Source organism: Urocitellus parryii, chromosome 8 (assembly GCF_045843805.1).
Source record: "Urocitellus parryii isolate mUroPar1 chromosome 8, mUroPar1.hap1, whole genome shotgun sequence".
Lineage (NCBI taxonomy): Eukaryota > Metazoa > Chordata > Mammalia > Rodentia > Sciuridae > Urocitellus > Urocitellus parryii.
In genome coordinates, this window is record NC_135538.1 from 149,030,970 (window position 1) to 149,051,170 (window position 20,201).

At 50.6% G+C, this 20,201-nt stretch overlaps 1 protein-coding gene across 1 annotated transcript in view; it reads right to left on the minus strand.

Annotated features, from left to right (window-relative positions):
- Positions 1–19,426, minus strand: part of Mboat1 (membrane bound glycerophospholipid O-acyltransferase 1) — a 101,478-nt gene extending 82,052 nt beyond the window's left edge. The window contains exon 1 of the mRNA XM_026402200.2: positions 19,196–19,426. Within this exon, the coding sequence (XP_026257985.1) occupies positions 19,196–19,294 (99 nt within the window). The 5' untranslated portion in view covers positions 19,295–19,426. The remainder of the gene's footprint in view (positions 1–19,195) is intronic.
- Positions 19,427–20,201: the final 775 nt, after the last annotated feature.

The window sequence follows — 20,201 nt, forward strand, 5'->3', positions numbered from 1 at the left end:
TACGCTTTGGTGACTACGTTTCTAAAACCAGAGAGAAGATAAACAGACAGACGGATGGACCAAGTCTTCTTAGTGTTGAGTTTCAGTGGCTCGGGGTTCCTGGCCTGACTTACTCTTATTCAGAACCCCGCACTCCTTTCCTTCCGAGCTCACTTTCTCTGAACAGTTGTGGGTCCGCAGTTGGGATCTATCACATTTGAATCTAATTTTTTTTTTAATTTTTTAAAAAAATATTCATTTTTATTTTTTAGTTGCAGTTGGACACGATATCTTCATTTTATTTATTCATTTCTATGTGGTGCTGAGAATCGAACCCAGGGCCCCGCACAGGCCAGGCGAGCACTCTGCCGCTGAGCCACAATCCCAGCCTCCTCTAATTGTTCCTCTACTCCTTCATGTCTAGGATCTTTCTGTCTTTACACACTGAGAAAGGCCGCCCCTCTGACCAGTGACTTGCTCATTAATACTGGACGGGAGTCACGGGGGCTGACAGCCGGATTAGGAGCAGAATTCGGGGTAGGCAGGGACGTCAGAAGAGGGTTGGGCCCAGCCGAGTAAGGAAAAAACCCTGGGGAGAGGCGGGCTGTGACTCCGACTGCACACACATGGCTGCTGCAGCCACCTGTCCTGCTGCAGTGACACCAGACAGCAGAGCAAGCCCTCTGGGTCATTTACCACACCGGACTAGCCGGATAGGGCACTTCCAAAGTACTTAGTGACCTGAGTCATTCCCACATTCACCCAGTCTCTGAATCATCCTGCTCCGAGGCTCCTCTTCCTGCCCTTAGGCATAAAGCCAGTGAGAGTCCAGGGCAGGAACCCGCATGGCCAAATCCTGGCTCTGTGCTGCCCAGCCATGAACCCAACAGTCACTCGGCCCGGGGCTCTCAGGGAGGAAAGTTAAGAAGTAAGCAAGCTGGGCTGTTCTGTGGCTTCGATGACGAGCTCCACGTGAAGCACTTAGCACAACCAGCAACCCAGAAAACTATGTGGAAGCCTTATTCACAGCCACGGGAGCACTGCGGCCAGAGGCAGAAGGCAGAGCTATTACCCAGCAAGAGTCTATGGGGGTACCTACAGCCCAGACCTTTTGGGAACCAGAGGTGTGTTCTTTTTTCATTAAAAGAGTGAGAAAGAGCCGGGTGTGTTGGCACATGCCTGTAATCCCAGCAGCTACAGAGGCTGAGGCAAGAGGATTGAGAGTTCAAAGCCAGCCTCAGCAAAAAGTGAGGCGCTAAGCAACTCAGTGAGACCCTGTCTCTAAATAAAATACAAAATAGGGCTGGGGGTGTGGCTCAGTCATCAAGTGCCCCTGAGTTCAATCCCTGGTATCCCCCCCCCCACCAAAAAAAGAAGAAAGAAGTGATATCTTTTTTATACCCAATGGTTGGAAAATAAGTAGAAATGGTAGCTGGCGGCCTGTTTCAGAAAACAACTGATTTATTTATTTATTAGAATTCTCACAGCAAAGCCACTTCGGTGGCCATGAACACAGCTCGATTAGCAACCCCGGGACTTCACAGATCAGAAGTAATTTGTTCCTGAGAATAAACCCATTCCTTTGAGAGTCTCTTCATATTTCCTGGGTACATCTGATGAGATTTCCACCTTCCCATTTCACTACAATCAAAACATTTTTCTTTCTGTCATCCACATCTTTTCCGGCAGCCTACTTTTGCCCCATCTTTTCTGCTGTGAGCTTAAAACCCTGTTGTTTCCCACACTGAGCCTGCTCTGTCCTCTACATACTAACTTCCTCCAAAGCCCACCCCACCCAGACACCTCTCCATTCCTTAAGGTGGTTCTAAGAACACATCTGCATCCCAGAGGGTCCAGGGGAGGAAGACAGATGTCCAGCCTGGACCCTTTCAAAGTGAACTCTAAACTGCTTATGAAGTTTAGAGTTGCCACAGCAACACCTGTTTCTCCACTCGCTTCAGAACGCATGGGCTGGCGATGGGTGGTAAGAGCCAACACCTCTGTGCTAACTAAACAGCCGGCTGAAACCTTCCCAGGCCACTCACCTCGTTCCATATTTACACCAGCCCTTTCTGCAGGGATTATCAGTGCATTTTACAGATAAGGAATCCGGCGGAAAGAGCTGACCCAAGGCCACACGTCCAAGACACACTGGCCCTAGGCCTCCCATTCAGCCCTTCACAGTCCTGTTCCAGCCATTCCCGCTGCTCTGGATCAAGGTGAGCTCACAGGACACCCCAGGGGGAAAACAAATGTCACCTTCATTCCCTGGCTGGGAGTTTTTTCCACCTTGATTCCACTGGAATGTCGTAACTCCTTGTTTCAGAAAAACCAAGTCCCAATGTATGAGAACAAGGCACCCAAGGCCGATGGTGTCATGAGACGGAAGGCAGAGGCAATTTCTTTTCAGATCCAGAAGTGCACCAAGTGACATTTATTAGGGACTTCTAAAGAGAACTGTGTGTTGGCCATCAGCAAGCCAGGTGGATCCCTGCACATCAAGGCAAGAGGGAGGGGCTTACATGCTAAATTAGACAAAGGTAGGCTGGGCCCACCAGAATATTCCTGAACTCTCTCAAGCACTATTAGCGTGTCCACCGCCAGGCAGCAACGTCTGGCATGAGAAGCTTGGCTATCTGAATGACTCAGGGGCTGGGGATGCGTGATGGAGGCAAGATAGAGGCTACCGTGTTGGATCCCTGCATCACCGTGAGCAGAGGTTGGCATGGCTTCTTGTGGCTGAAACAATACTGTCTATGGCCTGTGACAAGGAGAGGCTGGATGGAGAACAGGCGGCATCCTGAAGAGGCAGAATGGCAGTGCCTGGGTCGAAACTTCACGAGGGGATGTCTCAGTGGGCAGGGCAAAGGCACGAGGGGCTTGTTTGGGTGGTCTCTGAGGTCCCTGTTGTTTGGGGGGTGCAACCCTCCGGGGTGGGGACTAGGCGGAGGTTAGGTCACTGGAGGCGAGCCCTGGGAAAAGAGAGTGGCCGCTTCGTCTCCCTCTCTGCTGTCCAGCAGCCAAGGGTCACAGGCCTCCCTTGGCCGCACGTTCCCAGTGCTATTAGTCCTGTATCTTATAGAAACACCCAATCAGAATCCGTCTGCTCTTTTTCTCAAAATTGGACAGGCTTCGGTGTTGTGAGGTTTTGCAAGGGAGCTCACAGAGGTGGAGGGCCGTTTCCCCCACATCACACCTGGGGTGACATCCGACAGCTCTCGGTGCTGATGTGGGCCTGCCTGGAGCACTGGACAGTGGTGTGTGGTCCAGCTCCTCCACGGCGCTCTTGGGTAGCAAGTGGCTACGTATGTATTCCCCTTCCTCAAGGCAGAGAGTCTAAAGAAGTTATTTGAAATTCTTCAGGGAATTCCAAATTGTCTTTTTTTCTTACAATTGCTTATTTACTCAATCATTTATTTATATCAAATGTGAACTCACTGGATGTTTATTTTCCAATTCTATCATCTATACTACCTATAACCTCTACCTCTTTAATCTGTACTCCTTTAGGTTAATGTTTCTTTGTTTGCTTAAATTATCCGGCTTTGGCCAGTTTCAACTGCTCCTATATCCACTTGACATCCCATTATCATTCATGGGTTTTGTTTTGGAGTACTTCCAGACTTTCCAACACTTACAAAATGCTCCAAACTCCTCGTGTGTATTTCCTGGCTATTCCTTCAAGGAGCCGTGGTACCTTCTGCTGGAGAATGGTACTAGGAGCCAAGATGAGGCTTGGGTGCACCTGTTACTGATGGAGTGTCACGTCCTACAGACCCTCTCACCTGATAAAGCAAGGAAATTCAAGTGTGTGTGCTAACCCTTGACTCTTCACATACCCATCAATACTCTTGTAGGTCACCACCTGTATTAGCTAGGCTGATGCACTGATGGACCGGTCATTCCCAGGCCTGCACAGCCGAACAGCTAAGAAAGTAAAAGAATTCCTCAGAAACCAGAAATGCAAGAAAGAAAAAAATCCGAGATTCAAACACCGTGGGAGCTGGTGTTTGCCTAACCACGCGGCCTAGAGCTTGGAGCGGAGCCTCTGGACAGAGACGCCCACCGCAGGAAGAAAAGGGGCTCTGCACGAAGCTAAGACACATCTTGAGACCAGGATCCCACTGAAGCCTCTAACAGGAGACGGCTCACAAGAAGAAAGACAGACTTGCCCTCCCACAGAGGAAGACAGCAGATGTGTGCTTAGAGGGGACTTGGCTAGAGTCAAAAGTGCAAAGACTCCCCGGAGGCTGAGGGTCTGGGGCCGCCTTCACACGCCCTGTGTGGCAAAACAGAATCCAAAGCAGGAAATGCAGTTCAGGAGCCAGACGGAGAAGGCCCCGGGTGCCTAGCGGAAGTCCTGAGACCTTAAATCCAGGCCTCAAAATACTCCCACAGATGAAACAAGAGAGAAGGAAGGGGCGTGCAATCCAAAGTCACCAAAGACCCCGGAGAGGAAAGAAGCCAGTCGCTCCGACCACATGCCCTACGGTTCCATTTATGTGGAACATCCAGAAAAGGCAAAGTTACATGGGAAGAAAGTGGATTGACAGATGTCAGGACTGGGGTGTGGGGGGGAGGAGGAGGCCCAGGGCAGGGGGAAAAGGGGACGGCTAGGGATGGGCTTCCCTTTCAGAGGAGATGGAAATGTTCTCTAAAATGAGGCGGTGACAATGGTCAGATAATCTTGTCACGATACTGAAAAACTCATTTTCGATGGGTGAATTAGCTGATGTGACAATAATGGGAAAGTCAATAAGATTCAAAAAATCTGGAGATTTCTAACAGCTACGTCGTACTCACCTAAGTATTTTGGTTTTGGCAAATGAACCGTGGGAACAGAAACACATTCTCTTGAGCTCAAAAGGGGTCATTACAAAGCAGCAGAAGGAAGGCTCTCCCCTCAGGGCGTCACCGCAGGGCCCTCTTCAGCAAAGGAGAGCAGGGGCCACCTCTCCTGCCCTCCAAGGTCTTGGGGAGTCCTCTCTGGGCTCCTGTGGCTGCTGCCCTTTGAGCCAGTTCACTGACTTAAATTTAAGTTCCTGTCCTTTCGTTGGGCAATCTGCAGGCTAGCTGTGCTTATACCAATTTTCTTACTCTTTTCTACCTTCTCCAGTTGTTTTGAAACTCAACAGGGAACCACATCTAGACACACATTACTCTGATAAATGTTTGAAGGTCGCCAAGTACACAAGAGGTGGCTTTTCAGCCCTCATAAAAAGTCATAAGTTGTCCAATTTCTAAATCACTTTACAGCCCACTCCTTTTCTTCAAATTCTCCCTGCAATTTTAACCAGCAAAGACTTGCAGCCATAATTCATGATTCCTGATCAGGGAGGAACAGCCCCACCCTAGATCTTGATGAAATGACTGTTTTTAGTTTATAGCCTCATTATCTTTTAAACCTAGATAACCACACGGGCATTCAGATAAAGATGTATCGACAACAATCTAAATACGTCATTGGAAAGATGAAAAGAATAAAGCCAACTTAGGTTTTGCAACTTAGTAAACCTAATTATAAAATTAAGTAGACATTACCTCAATAAGGCTAAAACTAAGGAAAGACAAGATCTTCCGTGTGCCTTTGGAAACTCTATCCAAGGACCCATATATTTTTTAAAAAAACTGAAAAGTAAAAATCTCTTTTTGTTTTTCTCTCCACAACTTGTACAAAGTGGCTCTCTGAATATCAATCTCTATCATGTTGACTGGCTTCCCTTTGGTTAAACAGCCTGCAGGTAAATTCATGCCTATTGTTGTAGACAGTGGTCAGTAATCTTTTATTTTTAATTTTATTTATTCTAATTCATTACATACGACAGCAGAAAGCAAATCAATTCATAGTACACATATAGAGCACAATCTTTCATATCTCTGGTTGTACACACAGTAGAGTCACACCATTCGTGTCTTCATACATGTACCTAGGGTAACGATGTTCATCTCACTCCACTGTCTTTCCTACCCCACTGCCCTCTGCCTTACCTTCCCTCCCCTTTGCCCTATCTAAAGTTCCTCTATTCCTCCCAAGCTCCCCCCACATCTCCATTATGTATCAGCATCCTTATATCAGAGAAAACATTCAGCATTTGATTTTTTTGAGATTGGCATAATAATCTCCAACTCCATCTGCTTACCTGCAAATGCCATGATTTTATTCTCTATTAATGCTGAGTAATATTCCAGTATGTGTGTGTGTGTGTGTGTGTGTGTATCTCACATTTTCTTTATCCATTCATCTACTGAAGGGCACCTAGTAGTAGCACAAGAATTAAAATCAAGAAAAAATAAATGGGATGGATTCAAACTAAAAAGCTTCTTCTCAGCAAAAGGAACAATCAATGAGTTGAACAGAGAGCCTATAGAATGGGAGCAAATTTTTACCACACGCACATCAGATAGATCAGTAATCTCTAGGATATATAAAGAACCCCAAAATCTTAACACAAAAAAAACCCAATAACCCAATCAATAAATGGGCCAAGGAACTGCACAGACACTTTTCAAAATATGGTCAGTTATCTTCTAGAAAGCAGAAAGGAGGCTAAGCTCCACATTGCTGGTGGAAAAAAAAAAAATAAAAAGAGAAGCCTTTCTCTACAGGATCGCCCTCACGATCTAAAAACGAACCTGCACACTACCGTGGAGGGTCCTGGAACCGTGAAGGGTCCTGGAACGGCAGAGCTGAACTGGCCTTAAGGAGCCATGGAGGGGAGACGGCAGGTTCTGGGGAAACCCTACCAAGGGCAGAGCCACTTAGATCCCGGACGCACAGAGCATCCGAGGATCTTCCCTGTCTGCACCTAAAACCAGAGTCAGTTCCCTCATGTCAGGCTTCTGCCTCCCTGGGCTCTCCTTCTCACAGGTGGCCCTGGGATGGAGACCCTGAGCCGTCCCTAGTCCTGGGCAATGGGAGCAGAGGCGCCCAAAGGGCAGCATATGCAGAGGGCGCTAAGGCCAAGGTGATTCTTGGGAGAGCAAAACAGCTTCCAGAGAAGGCGGAAAGGAAGTCTCTGTCTCCAGAGCTCTGCACGGGAGGACAGGAGTCAGGACCAAGAGACCGTGTTCACTTGAAAGATGGGGAAATGCAAGGAGAAGGGTCCCAGATTCTCACCCACGTCAGAGAGATGGGCTTATTTGACTTAGCGTGATAACATCTCACTGCAGATGGTCACAGAGCAGAAAGACGCATCAGGTTTCTCTGAAAGGATGTACCTGGGGCTGCCGGTGAGTGCAGAGACTGGCCAGTTAGAAAAGTGGGGACCGGGGAGGGGGCAGAGGCTGACTTTTCAGTCTATATATATATATATATATATATCTCCTTTTCCTCCTGTGATTTTAATAAATCTAAGTGTGTGTACTTCGAGGTCAGAAATTTAGAATTTTACTTTTAAACTGTAGCAATACCAAATAAAAAACCAAAAAAAAAAAAATGGTAAAACACAAAATATCCAAACAGTAAATGATTTAAAACAAAGAGCAAAAAAGAACACCAGGAAAAAAAAAGTTCCATCCCAGTGACCCTCGCAGTTAAACCACTTTCATGAAATTTCATAAAGTGACTTTTGAGTGTAGCAACTTCCTGTCGGCCTGGGCGACCTTTGCCGGGTACCTCTGCTGACTCATCTGCTCCGGATCAGAGCTGCACAGGGGTGAATGAGACAGAGTGGAGAGGGGGGAAAAAAAACACAGTCATTTTTTTTTTTTTAATTTTAGTTCCTTGTTTGAAAAGAAGAGTTTAGAACGGCCTGAACTTGAACTTTTCAAATGTACCCATGCTGTTTCCAAATTAAACCAGAACCTGAGCTCTGGGTCACTGTTTGGGTAAATAAACCTGTGGATGGAATGCGTATGTGATGTGAGGGTTAGGAAATCCCCAGCAATATCAGTCCAGAAATCTCAAGGCGATATTTTAAACTGTCTGAAGCCCATTGTAGACTTTCAGACCCATACCTCAAATCACTAACGCAGAAAAGATGGATGTCTAGTAACTTTAAAAAGTTCCAGAGCCCCACTATTACAAGGAAGTTGGTAAGTGAGTCACCAAGCCCACATTATTTTAGGATCACTAAGAAACATGTTACAAGTGGGTTAATGAGTTCATCTCACTGCAGATGGCCACATTTCGTAAGCCCAGGGGGACAGCAGCCTTTTAATAAAGCACGTTTTGAACCAGTACAAACTCCTGGAAGTTATTTCCCCACTGATGACTCTCCATCCTTCTGCTCCTGGCCAAACTACTAGGGACTGTCGTTAATAAGACCGCAGCAAATCTTCCCTTTATCTCATTTACTGATAGGGCTCACTTGCTTAAAATAGAAGTTTCCTTGGGCAGCTCACAACCACTGCTACAAAATGACACACACAGAATCCTCTTTATTGCTGTAGGAGAGATACTTCCAGCTGGGCATAGTGGGACACATCTGTAATCCCAGCAGCTTGGGAGGCTGAAGCAGGAGGATTGTGAGTTCAAAGCCAGCCTCAGCAAAAGTGAGGCACTAAGCAACTCAGTGAGACCCTCTCTCTAAATAAAATACAATATAGGACTGGGGATGTGGCTCAGTGGTCAAGTGCCCCTGGGTTCAATCCCCAATACCCCTATTTCTTATTACCCAAAGAAATAAAAAGAGATTTCCAGACTGAACATCTCTGAGTAGAGTCTTTTCCTGAAATTGCTTTTGTAAATGTGATTCAGAGACCATACTACAGAGCACTTGACAGTATCTTATAGGTGTGACTTCACTTGGCACCTAAGGGAAACTTCTACCTGCTGATCACACGAATCTGAGACAACTAGCTCAAAAAAAAAAATGATGTTAATAACTGCATCTGTCGCGGCCCTTGATGAAACTTTCAGCTCCATACAATGGAAATGAAAGTGTATTATAATTAAACAACCCAAGATTAACATTTAACTATCAGCAACTGAGCCACGAATTAACTTTTAAATTCATAATAGGCCTATTTGATCTGAAATTCTGATACCACATAACAAACAGGCCCAACTCAGCTGGTAAAAGAACTGGCTCCCAATTTTATTTTAATTTCGTCATTCATTCCAAACCACAAATGTAAACAAAATTCCATTTTAATTCAACAAATATGAATTTAGTCCCTACTCAGCATACAAAGGGGCTTCACATCCATTCTCAGTGGCATTACATAGAATTTATGGGAGGCCATTGTTTTGTACTGGCCTCCTGCACGAGACCTCAACAGATCAGACCAAACCAGAAAGGGCTCATGGTGCTGGGTGAACTTCAAAACGAGCCAATTCTCCCCCAAAACATCCACAGCAACCAATAGGAAGGGGCCCAGCCAACCTGAGCCCACATGATGCAGAAGCCTTCTCTTTTATTCACTTAATTATTTATTTGGGGATTGAACTCGCTCAACTACTGAGCCACATCCCCAGCCTTATTTTGTATTTTATTTAGAGACAGGATCTCACTCAGTTGCTTAGCACCTCACTTTTTGCTGAGGCTGACTTTGAACTCGCGATCCTCCTGACTCAGCCTCCAGAGCCGCTGGGATGACAGGCCTGGGCCCCGGCGCCAGGCGAAGCCCTCTCTGTGTTCATCCAATCTGCCCTTTGTTTGTTGTTTCCACTTCCCTCTGCCTTTTCTCCTATAAAGCCCACCTGGTCTGGGCAGCTCAGAGGAGCGCCTTCCTATGTGTAGGCAGATGTGGCCCAACTCATGAACCGCTAAGGAAAGGCAATCAGATCCTGAAAATCAATCCTTGACACGTATTTCTTTGACAGTGGTCACTGCCCACAGAGTATCACTCTTTTCTAAAGAGAGTGATGCGGCCTTTGCTCCAACAGCTTCCTCCTGGGGTATTCTGATTGTCCCCAATTGTCCCCAATTCCTCTTACCTGTCCTCTTCTCCTACAGTGGCTACTCCAGGAAGTTGTCCCCCAGCACCCTGTGGACCAGCCTGTAGATGCGAAGGCCCCTTGTCCTTGGGCAAGGGTATACACACAGGTCCCGAGGCAGGGAGCACATCATATGGCAAGGCTTGACAGCAGTTGAACAAGTGCTCGAAGGTTTGTCTTCTAGGAGACCCAGACCCCGATTCACCCCTGATCCCCATTCTAGCCCCATCCCTGGCACGCAGCGCTCAGTAAGTAACAGCTGAAGCCTCTCAGAGTTAGGGGAGCAGAAAGACCAATAAGTAGACATCAGAAACATAAGGTAAGAGCACAACTGTACAGAGTGGACAGGATGCTGTGAAGATCAAGAAAAATGGGCTTCATCAATCAGCACTTTCAAGGGGAAATGGTGCTGTGTTCACGGACTTGGTGGAACACGGGTGCGGTGTTTATAAACTATGAGAAGTGGGTTACAAAAGTATTAGCATTCATCATACGTGCTAAAAAAAAAGTTCACTGGGTGGCACCCATCTGTAATCCCAGAGGTTAGGGAGGCTGAGGCAGGAGGATCGCAAGTTCAAAGCCAGCCTCAGCAACTTAGCAAGGCCCTAAGCAACTCAACCAGACCCCATCTCTAAATAAAATATATTTCTTTAAAGGGCTGGGGATGTGGCTCGGTGGTTAAGCACCCCTGCCTGGCTTCAATCCCTGGTACCAAAACAAAAACAATGATGTTCGCTCGGGCAAGAATACATATTTTCTTTTTAGAAAACCAAACGTACTCGAGACATGGATGCAACTATTTAGAGGCTGGCTTCCTCTGCCTTGTCAGGACGAATCCTCACTCAAATCTGGTCTCCTTTCAGGCTATAGGAAGATGCTGTGTCCAGCCGGCCGGCCCTCGGGGGTTTGTACAGTGTGCAGACACTAAAGAAAAGCTCAGGGCTCCCTGGGGCCCTGGGAGGGGGAGGCCCAGGTGACAGAGGGCCAGGGGGAGGTGGTCACAGAGCCTCAGGGACCAGCACAGGACGAGGACGAGCCCAGGGCGGGGAGTGTGAGCAGAGGCTGCAGGGTCCTGGAGGGACAGGAAGTAAAAGTCCCCAGCAGAGAGAGGAGCAGGTCCTGCCCCGCGTGCAGCGCTGACCAGGAGCCAGCTCAGCGCCGGCCTCAGCACCAGGCCTGGCTCCTAGCCCAGCTCTGCCCTTGGCAGCTGCAGGGCTCCACGCGGTCACACAAGCCTAGGGACCTGCTCTCCAATTCAAAATGTGAGGAGTGACTATCCGCGTCGTCAGGCCAGTTAAATGAGATAACGAGTGGCGAGGGTCAGCCACGGGGGTCACCTGAGGTCGCCACACCTGCCCACCAGGAAGGTCAAAGCCCCAAGGTGCCTGGCCTCTGCTGCATGCCAGGGCGGGGATGGCCGTACCACACCCCGCTGGCCCTCCCCTCCGTGACGTCACATCAGGGCCCCAGATGACGCGGGCAGCCAGCACTTTCCAGGGGGCCAGCCTACCTCCTGGGCTAACCCAGGGACCCTAGGGCGGGGGCTGCTCATCCTCCCACTGCGTAAAGGCTCCTCAGCTGGAAAGCAGAGGGGCCGGACGGAGGGAGTCCAGTGCCCCAGCCCACCCCCTCCACACACCCATGCCCTTGAGCAGCTGGCGAAAGCCACCTCCCACCTCCCACCTCCCCATGCAACCTCTTGGGAATCACAAAGGAACTTTCCGCACACTGATATGGGGTCAGCCACTGGAGGCTGGACCAAGGTGGCCACTGCCCCACTGCACCCTCCAACTCACCCTCCCCAAGAAGGCCCTCCACCCTTCCCCCAGGCATCTGGGCGCTGCTCTTGACTTCCTCCTCCTCCTGAGTCACCCGCCTTGCTCCCTCCCACGGCTGACCTCCCTCTGCCCCATGTCCCCACCACAACGGCAAAGTCAAAGTCCCTCCCAAAAGGTTCAGGCCGCTCCAGATCCCCCACTGCTGCACCACCACCCGCCTAAACCTGGCCTCCCAGCATGAGGAGCGCTAAGCGGCAGTGGCACCGAGTGCCTGATGGCACCGCAGGGGGACTCTCTGGTCTTGCTGCTGGAAATCTGAGGCTCCCTCCACAGTCCCGACACTTCCAATCCCAGATGCACGGGCACCTTCAGTGTTGGGAGGGGAATGTGCCCCGCGTCCCAGCTCCTGAGCTCGCTGAGCTGAGCTGACCTTCACCCTCCCCTCGTGGCCACATGCCGCCTTCAGGATGGCCCAGAGAGGCGTCACCAGAAATCTCGCCCTGGGACTCGGCCCCAGATCTCACTTGCTCGGCACCTGCTCCGAGGCCCTCATCTCCAGACAGCTCCCTTGGCGCTGGATCCACTTCCAACCACTGTCAGCACCTCTCAAGGCCCAAGCTTCACTCCCCGAAGCCTTCTGGAGACTTCCAATGCTTCGCTTCTGCTCCTGAAAAGTGGCGCTCACAGGAAAGACACTGGCGGGCACCTCTCGGGCCCCAGGACTGAACGGCCTTCAGTGGGCTGGCGCTCAGCTGTCCACTACAGTCCCTCGCATCAGCCCCTAAAGACTATGGGTGGCCGAGGGAGGAAGATCGCGAGTTCAAAGCCAGCCTCAGAGGGTTAGGAGGCCCTAGGCAACTCAGCGAGACCCCGTCTCTAAATAAAATACAAAAAGGGGATGTGGCTGGGGATGTGGCTCAGTGGTCAAGTGCCCCTGAGTTCAATCCCCAGTACCAAAAAATAAAAGAAGACTATGCAAAGCCTTCAGTCATCCCCAGAACCCCCACTTCCTCCTGGAGGCCGCCTCTTACACCCCTTCAGAAAATGAAAGTCCTTGAACAACTTAAAAAAGTCCAGCGCCTTCCCTTGGCCATAGCAATGAGTCCCCAACTTCTGTTGGCAAAAGAATCACCAGGGAGCTGGGGATGTAGCTCAGAGGTAGAGCACTTACCTAGCACGGATGAGGCCCTGGGTTCAATCCCCAGCACCACAAGGGAAAAAAAAGAAAAAAACAAACACAAAAAATACAAGAATCGCCCACGGAGTCTCCTGGCCTGTTATTCAGATCAGTAGGTAGAGGCTGGATCTCAATGACAACAATTTCTTGGGCACACTAGGGCTCTACCACTGAGATACATCCCCTCCCCTTTTTATTTTTTATTTTGAAGGACAGCCTCACTAAGTTGCGAAGGCTGGCCTCCAACTTTCGATCCTCCTGCCTCAGCCTCCCAAGTCACTGGTATTGTGGGCATGCACCACTACACCAGTTATATTTTTAAAGGATTGAAAAAAAAACAACATCAAAAAAAGAAAATTTTATGACACCTGAAAATTTCATGAAACTCAAATTTCAGCATCCCTAAGTGAGGTTGGAGGGGACACAACTGTGCCCAACAGCGTACATGTTACCTATGGCTGTTTTGATGCCACCCAGGCAGAGTCGAGCATTTGTGACAGGGACTGTATGGTCCAATATTCCTTGTCTGGCCCTTTGTAGGAAAAGCTTGCTGACCCCTGGTCTGACGGTCAAGTGCCTTCCTGGGGCCCTGCTTCCCTCTGCATCCCACATTCCCAGAGTCCACACAACCGCACCAAGAGGAGCAGTCACCCGCAGGGACGCTGGGCACCAAGCAGTCACCCGCAGGGACACTGGGTTCCCGGGAGGAGGCAGGCTTCAGGCCTCACGGCTCTTCCCACCCAGCAGGGCCCTCCCCACTTGGCCTCACAAACTCTTATTCATCCCTCAAGACCCAACTCCTGTCCTGCCTCAGGTGACAGCCAGGCCCCCACGCTCCACCAGCGCGGCCGGGCTCTGCGCCCCCTGCCCCCGCCTGGCTCGGTTCTTAGCCATGTGGGTACAGGTCCCCCAGCTCCAGGGCACCCTGTCCAGGCTCCACCCGTGGCGCCCTGGTCGGGGTGTGTGTCCCACCTGGTGGCAATTCTGTGTTCCCGCGGGCCTCATCCCCACCTGTCATGGCCCTGCGGCGCCTGCAGCCTAGACAAATTACTCCTTCCCTAAGCCAGGCCTCTCCACATCACACCAGGAGCGGGTGCCCATGGGGACGTCAGTCCTGAGGCCGCAGAAACAACGGTGGCCAAGGAAGGAAGGAAGGAAGGGGGCCTCTCCAAGGTGACGCGCCCGGCCTGCTGTGTGTGCGCCATTCACGGGAGCCCGCCGCCTGGAAAGCCCAGTGAGGGCAGGCTGCTGGAGGCAGAACCCCGGGGCACAGCCGCGGGAGCCTGGAGAACAGCAGGGCTGGGCCTGGGCGGAGGAGCTTCCTCCACAAACACGGTCTACTGTCCACCTTAAGAAGGAAGCTCCTGGGGCTGGGGATGTGGGTCAGGGGATGTGGGTGGTGCTTAACCTGTGCCAGGCCCCAGCTCCACCCCAGCACCAAAAAAAAAAAAAAAAAAAAAAAGAAACAAGGTGTTCTACATTGAAGTTTAATGATGGATGACTCTGGCATATATTGTTACTCATGATCAGCTTTTACTGAGCACCTACTATGTCCTGAGAATGGAAAGGAGGATAAAAACCCAGACCACAAGGACTCCTCAAACGAGTCTGGAGCTCAGCATATGAACCCAGTAAGATCACGATCTTGTAATACAGCATTTGCCAAGTGTTAAATGCAAACAGCAAAGTCTACAGGCGTTCATTGTGGCCTATGGGCTTCCTCTCTCTGTTCCCCGGGCACCTTCTATAAACCTCTGAGTGGCACCACCTGTATACTTAGCACAGGTCTCGACTCCTCCACTGGTAGATGAGCTCTTCCAGGACGGGGAACTTAGGGGGTTTCTTGTTTTCTTTTTCTTTTTTTTTTTTAATCCTTCCTTTTCTACCACTCAGCCAGGTACCTGGTACTAATAGGATTGAATAAATATTTAATTGATCTAATAATGACTGTGGAATGTGAGCCGAGCTTTCAGTGAAGGGCAACACTTAGATAAGAACGGGACTAAAGGTTGGCCTTTCCAAGCTCGACCCAGGGAACCAGCCAGGTGACTGAAAGCTCGGGGCAGGCAGAGAAAACCAAGGTCATGGCCCCCATGGGGTGATCAAAACCCACTGTGGTCACCACCGGTCACCAGCGGTCCAGAGTGCCGGGTCTTTAAAGCTGGTCCTCATTCCTCCAGATGGGACTGCAACAGAAGCTCACCTGACAGTCCTAGATCTTTCCTGCTTTAATCTCAAAATCAGTTCCTAGATTCTTACTTCCTGATCTATTTTTCCTTTTTTTCCCCCTAAATTGTTGGGGTGGGTAAAATCCTGGGTTAAGACTGAACTGAGGGCTGGGGATGTGGCTCAAGCAGTAGCGCACTTGCCTGGCATGCGCGGGGCACTAGGTTCGATCCTCAGCACCACATAAAAATAAAATAAATATATTGCATCCACCTAAACCTAAAAAATAAATATTAAAAAAAAAGACTGAACTGACCCTTGGCACTCACAGTCTGAGGGCACCTGACAGGTAAAGATACCAGATATCCTTGGCATCCAGAATTTGTGGCCACCAGGAGAAGGACCTCAAGGTTGGGAAACAGTCTCTTTTTCGGCTTTCCAAGTTCCCAGGACCTCCAGGTGCACCACACAAACTAATAACAGCAACGTTACAAGATCAGTCTGGAATCATCTTTCACCATTAGAAGGTTCTAGTGACTGCAGATCATGCCACACTCGGCAACCAGAGCAAAGTGGGGAGGCATGAGAAGACGACGTTTAGAACTCCATTCTCCGCTCTTTGATTCCCCATAAAAGGAAAAGAAAAGCTCCTGCCTCATTCACCCAGGGTGAGTGCAGCTTTGTATCTAAATAATCCAAGAGCACGCTCAAAATGCAGAACAGGTCCCAAGTCCTCAGGTGTTTCCTTTACACTCTGATCTGAATTGCTACATTGTATTTGTCTCTAACTAAATACAGTGACTTTGCCTTTAACATCTTCAGTAGTTTGGCTGGTATAAGTCCCTAGAAACAAGGCTGAGGGTGTGTCTCCGTGGCAGAGTGCTTGCCTAGCATGTGTGAGGCACTGGGTTCGGCCCTAGCACCACACAAAAACAAACAAAATAAAACCATTCTGTCCGTCTACAACTACAAAAAAAAAATAATAAATAAAATAAACATTTTAAAAAGTCCCTAGAAACCTCAACTTCATCCTTAATATACATATCACTGTACACAGGCACCCTTTAAGGGTGCCCAGAAGCTAAAGAGACAAATGGAAGAACCAGATGAAAAGTAATAACGAGTTCTCCATTTGCAAACCAGATGCTCAGAAGATGTTCAGTTTTGCAGATCATCAACTCCCCGACCCAGGGACAACCAATCAATCAGAAATTATGAGTCAATGCAGGAATTACCAAGACCCTGAGGGGACGATTCGATGACTCTAAGTGGCACATGAAGAACTATTTGGGTAACTTGTTGTGCGTTTTATCATTTTTAGCTTATCTTGGGCTACTCATTCCACCCTTCACCTCACTGGTCCCCATCCTGTGCCCCAGGAAGGGCCCCAGCAGACAGAAAGAGAAGGGCCAAAGTTCACTGCTTCCCGGTCAGGATGTAGGGGAGGGGTCCACGGGGCCATGCCATGGACTTCTTCCCTTTTCCCCAGCAGCTGGAGATGTGGGTAACTCAACATCCTTTTCCTGGCCCTGCTGGGAGTGGGGCCCAGGGCCTTGTGCCTGCCAGGCAAGCATGCGCTCACTGAGCCACACCCCAGCCCCTCTGTCTTTGGTTCCCTGCCTAAACCAGTCTAAGCACTTCATGGAAGTCTCTCATTTCAACCAGTTAAATCCTGTTCCTTGCCAACACCCTGAGGCAAGGATCTTCCTAACCTGGGGCACTCTCTCTGTATGAAACTTCTCAGTCCCAAAATGTAGATCTTACTGCCCTCTCCTACTTTACACACAGGGCACGGAGGCTCGGAGAGGGTAGGGAACCAGCCAGAGGTCACAAAGGTAGTTGGCTGGCAAAGCAGGAATTCATCCAGACGGGTCTGACATCCAACTCCTTAGAAAGCTTCAAAAGAGTGAAAGAAAACACACCAAGCTCCCAAACTCTCAGGCCACAGTTTAGCCTCAGACCACATTATTTACAGTCTGGGTTTGCCCTGGGTCTAAGCTAAGCTGCCTGGGGCACTGCCCTATGGGTGCTTCTTTCACCAACAGTCATTCAGACTGAACCCAGCAGTGCACGCCTGTAATCCCAGCGGCTTGGGAGGCTGAGGCAGGAGGATGGAGAGTTCAAAGACAACCTCAGCAACTTAGTGAGTCTCTAAAGAACTTAGCAAGACCCCATCTCTAAATAAAAATATAAAAAGGTCTGGGATGTAGCTCGGTGGGTAAGCACCCCAGAGTTCAATCCTCGGGGAAGAAAAAAAAAAGTCATTCAGAGTTGACCTTGTTGGAAAGTGACCAGGACAACCTAAGACCTAGCAGATGCCAAGTGTGTCATTTCCTTGGCACACATTTTCCCCTGGGCTCATTCCAGAAATCCCCTAATTCCTCTCAATCTTAAATATCTTTATGGTTCCTTCATTCTTTTTCATAAATTAAAATCAGAGATCCAGGAGATGGGGGATGCAGGTGAATGCAGTTATAAGCGTTAATAACTCTACACCAGCACCTCGCAGCCATGACCTGTGTGGTCTTTCATCCATATCTCTGTACGAAAAGCCCCCTGGATTCTCTTCTCTAGCAGTGCAGGATACAATTTTTTAAATGCAAATAAAATAAATTCCAATAGGAAGTGGAGAGATAAGTACAAAATAAATCCCCCTGAAGGAAATACAAGATAGAGCTATATTCCATTTCAGAAACAAAGTATTTGCTGTTGTGCCTGCCTCTGCCTGTGTCCCGGGCCTCTCCGGCCTCACAGGCTGAAGAGAGACAGAAGAAGGCATCCATGCCCTCGACAGACACTCTCCCAAGTTCCTGATTCTCTGGAATTGGCAATAGTCAGATCCTCAGAGTGGGCCAGGGAGAGGGTGGCTCAGTAAACAGTAGCTGAACAGGGCAAAAGGCCAGGGCCGCTTCCTCATTGCTGGAGGAATGAGAGTGGAAAGGGAAGCAGGTAGGCGCTTGTCAGAAAATGAAAAAGAGCAGGGGGGGGGGGGGCGGGGGACCCTGCAAAAACAGCACAAAACACAGAGGCAGGCGCTTCTCCAGCACGCCCTGCACGGGTCCACTCAGCACAGAGCTGGTCCAGCCCCAGGCCCCCAAGGAACAGGAGAAGGAAGGTAGCCTGAAAGGCTGTAATGGCAGCAGACAATTCCTGGACAGCCCCAGAGCTACCCGGGTCCCTCTGCTCCCACTCACAAGCCTCCAACCTCTGGAATTAACCAGGTCCTCAGAAAACAAAGTGTCCCTTTTCCTCACTCCTGACTTTCTGATGGCATCACACAGGACACAAAATAGCAGTCACACCTGTTGGCCCAGGCTCACTGATTAAGTCTACAACCAGGTCTCTCATTCAAACCCGTGGATGAGAGGTCTGCAGGTCAGTCGGGATCACCTAAATTAAAATAATAAAGACTTGGCTGGCCTGGCTGAGCCAGCGATCCGCTGGAGGGAGGATCCAGGTACCGAAGGATGCCAAATTCAAGGCGGCTTAGCAATATCGTTCTCAAAATAAAAGATAAAAAAAAAAATTTAAATGTTTAAAAAGTGTTAAAATGCACCTCAATGGTGGAGCACCTCTGAGTCTAGTCCCCAATACTGAAAAAAAAAGTTTAAAACAAAAAACCTGACTACAATGAGGGAGGAAACACTGGATTCATTTATCAGACTATCTTAGAATCTGAACACAAACCAAAACTTGGGGAGGGGGGGAGTTCAGTCGAACTTGCCATGCAGGTGTACAGAATATTTTTTAGTACATTTACAGAAAGAAGAACATTAAAACCAACTAAGAGAGAGAGAGAGAGAGAGAGAGAGAGAGAGAGAGAGAGAGAGAGAGAGAGAAAGCGCCAGGCTTGGTGGCCCACGCCTGTAATCCCAGCGGCTGGGGTGGCTGAGACGGGAGGATCGCGAGTTCAAAGCCACGGACTGAAGTCCTTCAGAGTTGACCTGAGCGCAAGGCGCTAAGCAACTCAGTGAGACCCTGCCTCTAAATAAAATACAAAATAGGGCTGGGGGTGTGGCTCAGTGGTCGAGGGCCCCAGGGTTCTATCCCCGGTACTCCCACCTCCTACCCCCTGCCCTAAAGAAGCCCACCTGTCCAGTACGGGGCAGGGGGACGGGTGGAAGCACTTTCCCTGAAGCAGGGTGGCGACGCACTTTCCTGACTTCGGGGTGGCGATCGCTCGGGCGCCGGGGTGCCCGCGGGCGGCGCAGTTACCTGGTCCAGCGGGATGCCCAGGAGCTCGCTGAGCGGGTGCAGACAGGTGGAGCCCGTGGTGCGGTAGGACGCGCGGGGCGGCGGCGGCTCTGGTGCCATCCTGCATCTTCGGGAGGCGGCTGCCCCGGCCCCAGCCCGCGCCACCCTGCGGGGCGTCCTCCTCCCGGGCCCGGGTGCTGTGCCAAGGGGCGGCCTCGGCCTGGCTCGCGGGGCACCGTGCGGGAGGGTGGCGACGCGCACCGGCGAAAACGCTCTGGGCGCAAACTTGGCGCTGGCGCTGCCGCCACGGGCCTGGGAGGCCGGGCCGAACGCGCCGCGCTTCCCGCTCCCCTCCTCTCTGCGCCCATTGGCCCCGCGGCCGGGGACGCCCGGAGGGGGCGGGCGGGAGGAGCCGTGGGGACTGGGAGCCCGGCCCCGCCCCGCCCTCCGCGGCCCAGGGGGACAGCGACGCGCGGGCGCCGCCCGGCCCGGAGGCTGGTGCGCGCGGCCCCGGGGGCGGGCGACGCCCCTTCCTTCTCCGGAGCTCGCCGCCCTCTCTCCCCGCCCACGGAACTGTCGCACCCGGTGCGGGCGCCTGCCACCCGGGAGCAGCCCCGGCCCCACCCTGTCCGGGTTTCGCCACGGTCGCCGCGCCCTCCTCGGGTCCCGGCGCCCACCCGGGCTTCCTGCGCTTTCCTTTCCAGCCGCGGAGACCCCGGGTCCCCGGCACCTGCCTCGCTGGGTCCGGCCGCTGTTCCGACCCCCGATCCCCGCAGGCGCGGGCCACTCACGCACACTCGGAGGACCGCTCACTCCGGATGGCTGCGTCGCTTTGGGTGGAGAATGACTTTACCCGGGTCAGGAGCGCGTTTACCGTTCCAAGATGCGCGTGGTCGTGATGTCTTTGAATGGAACGGCCCTAAATAAGGGTCCCTTGCCCCTTCACATCGTCCCAGGCCCCCAACACCCGTGTGTCGCTTGGGAAAGTTTTCCCACTTATTGATAGGTTTTGAGAGATATAAAAATC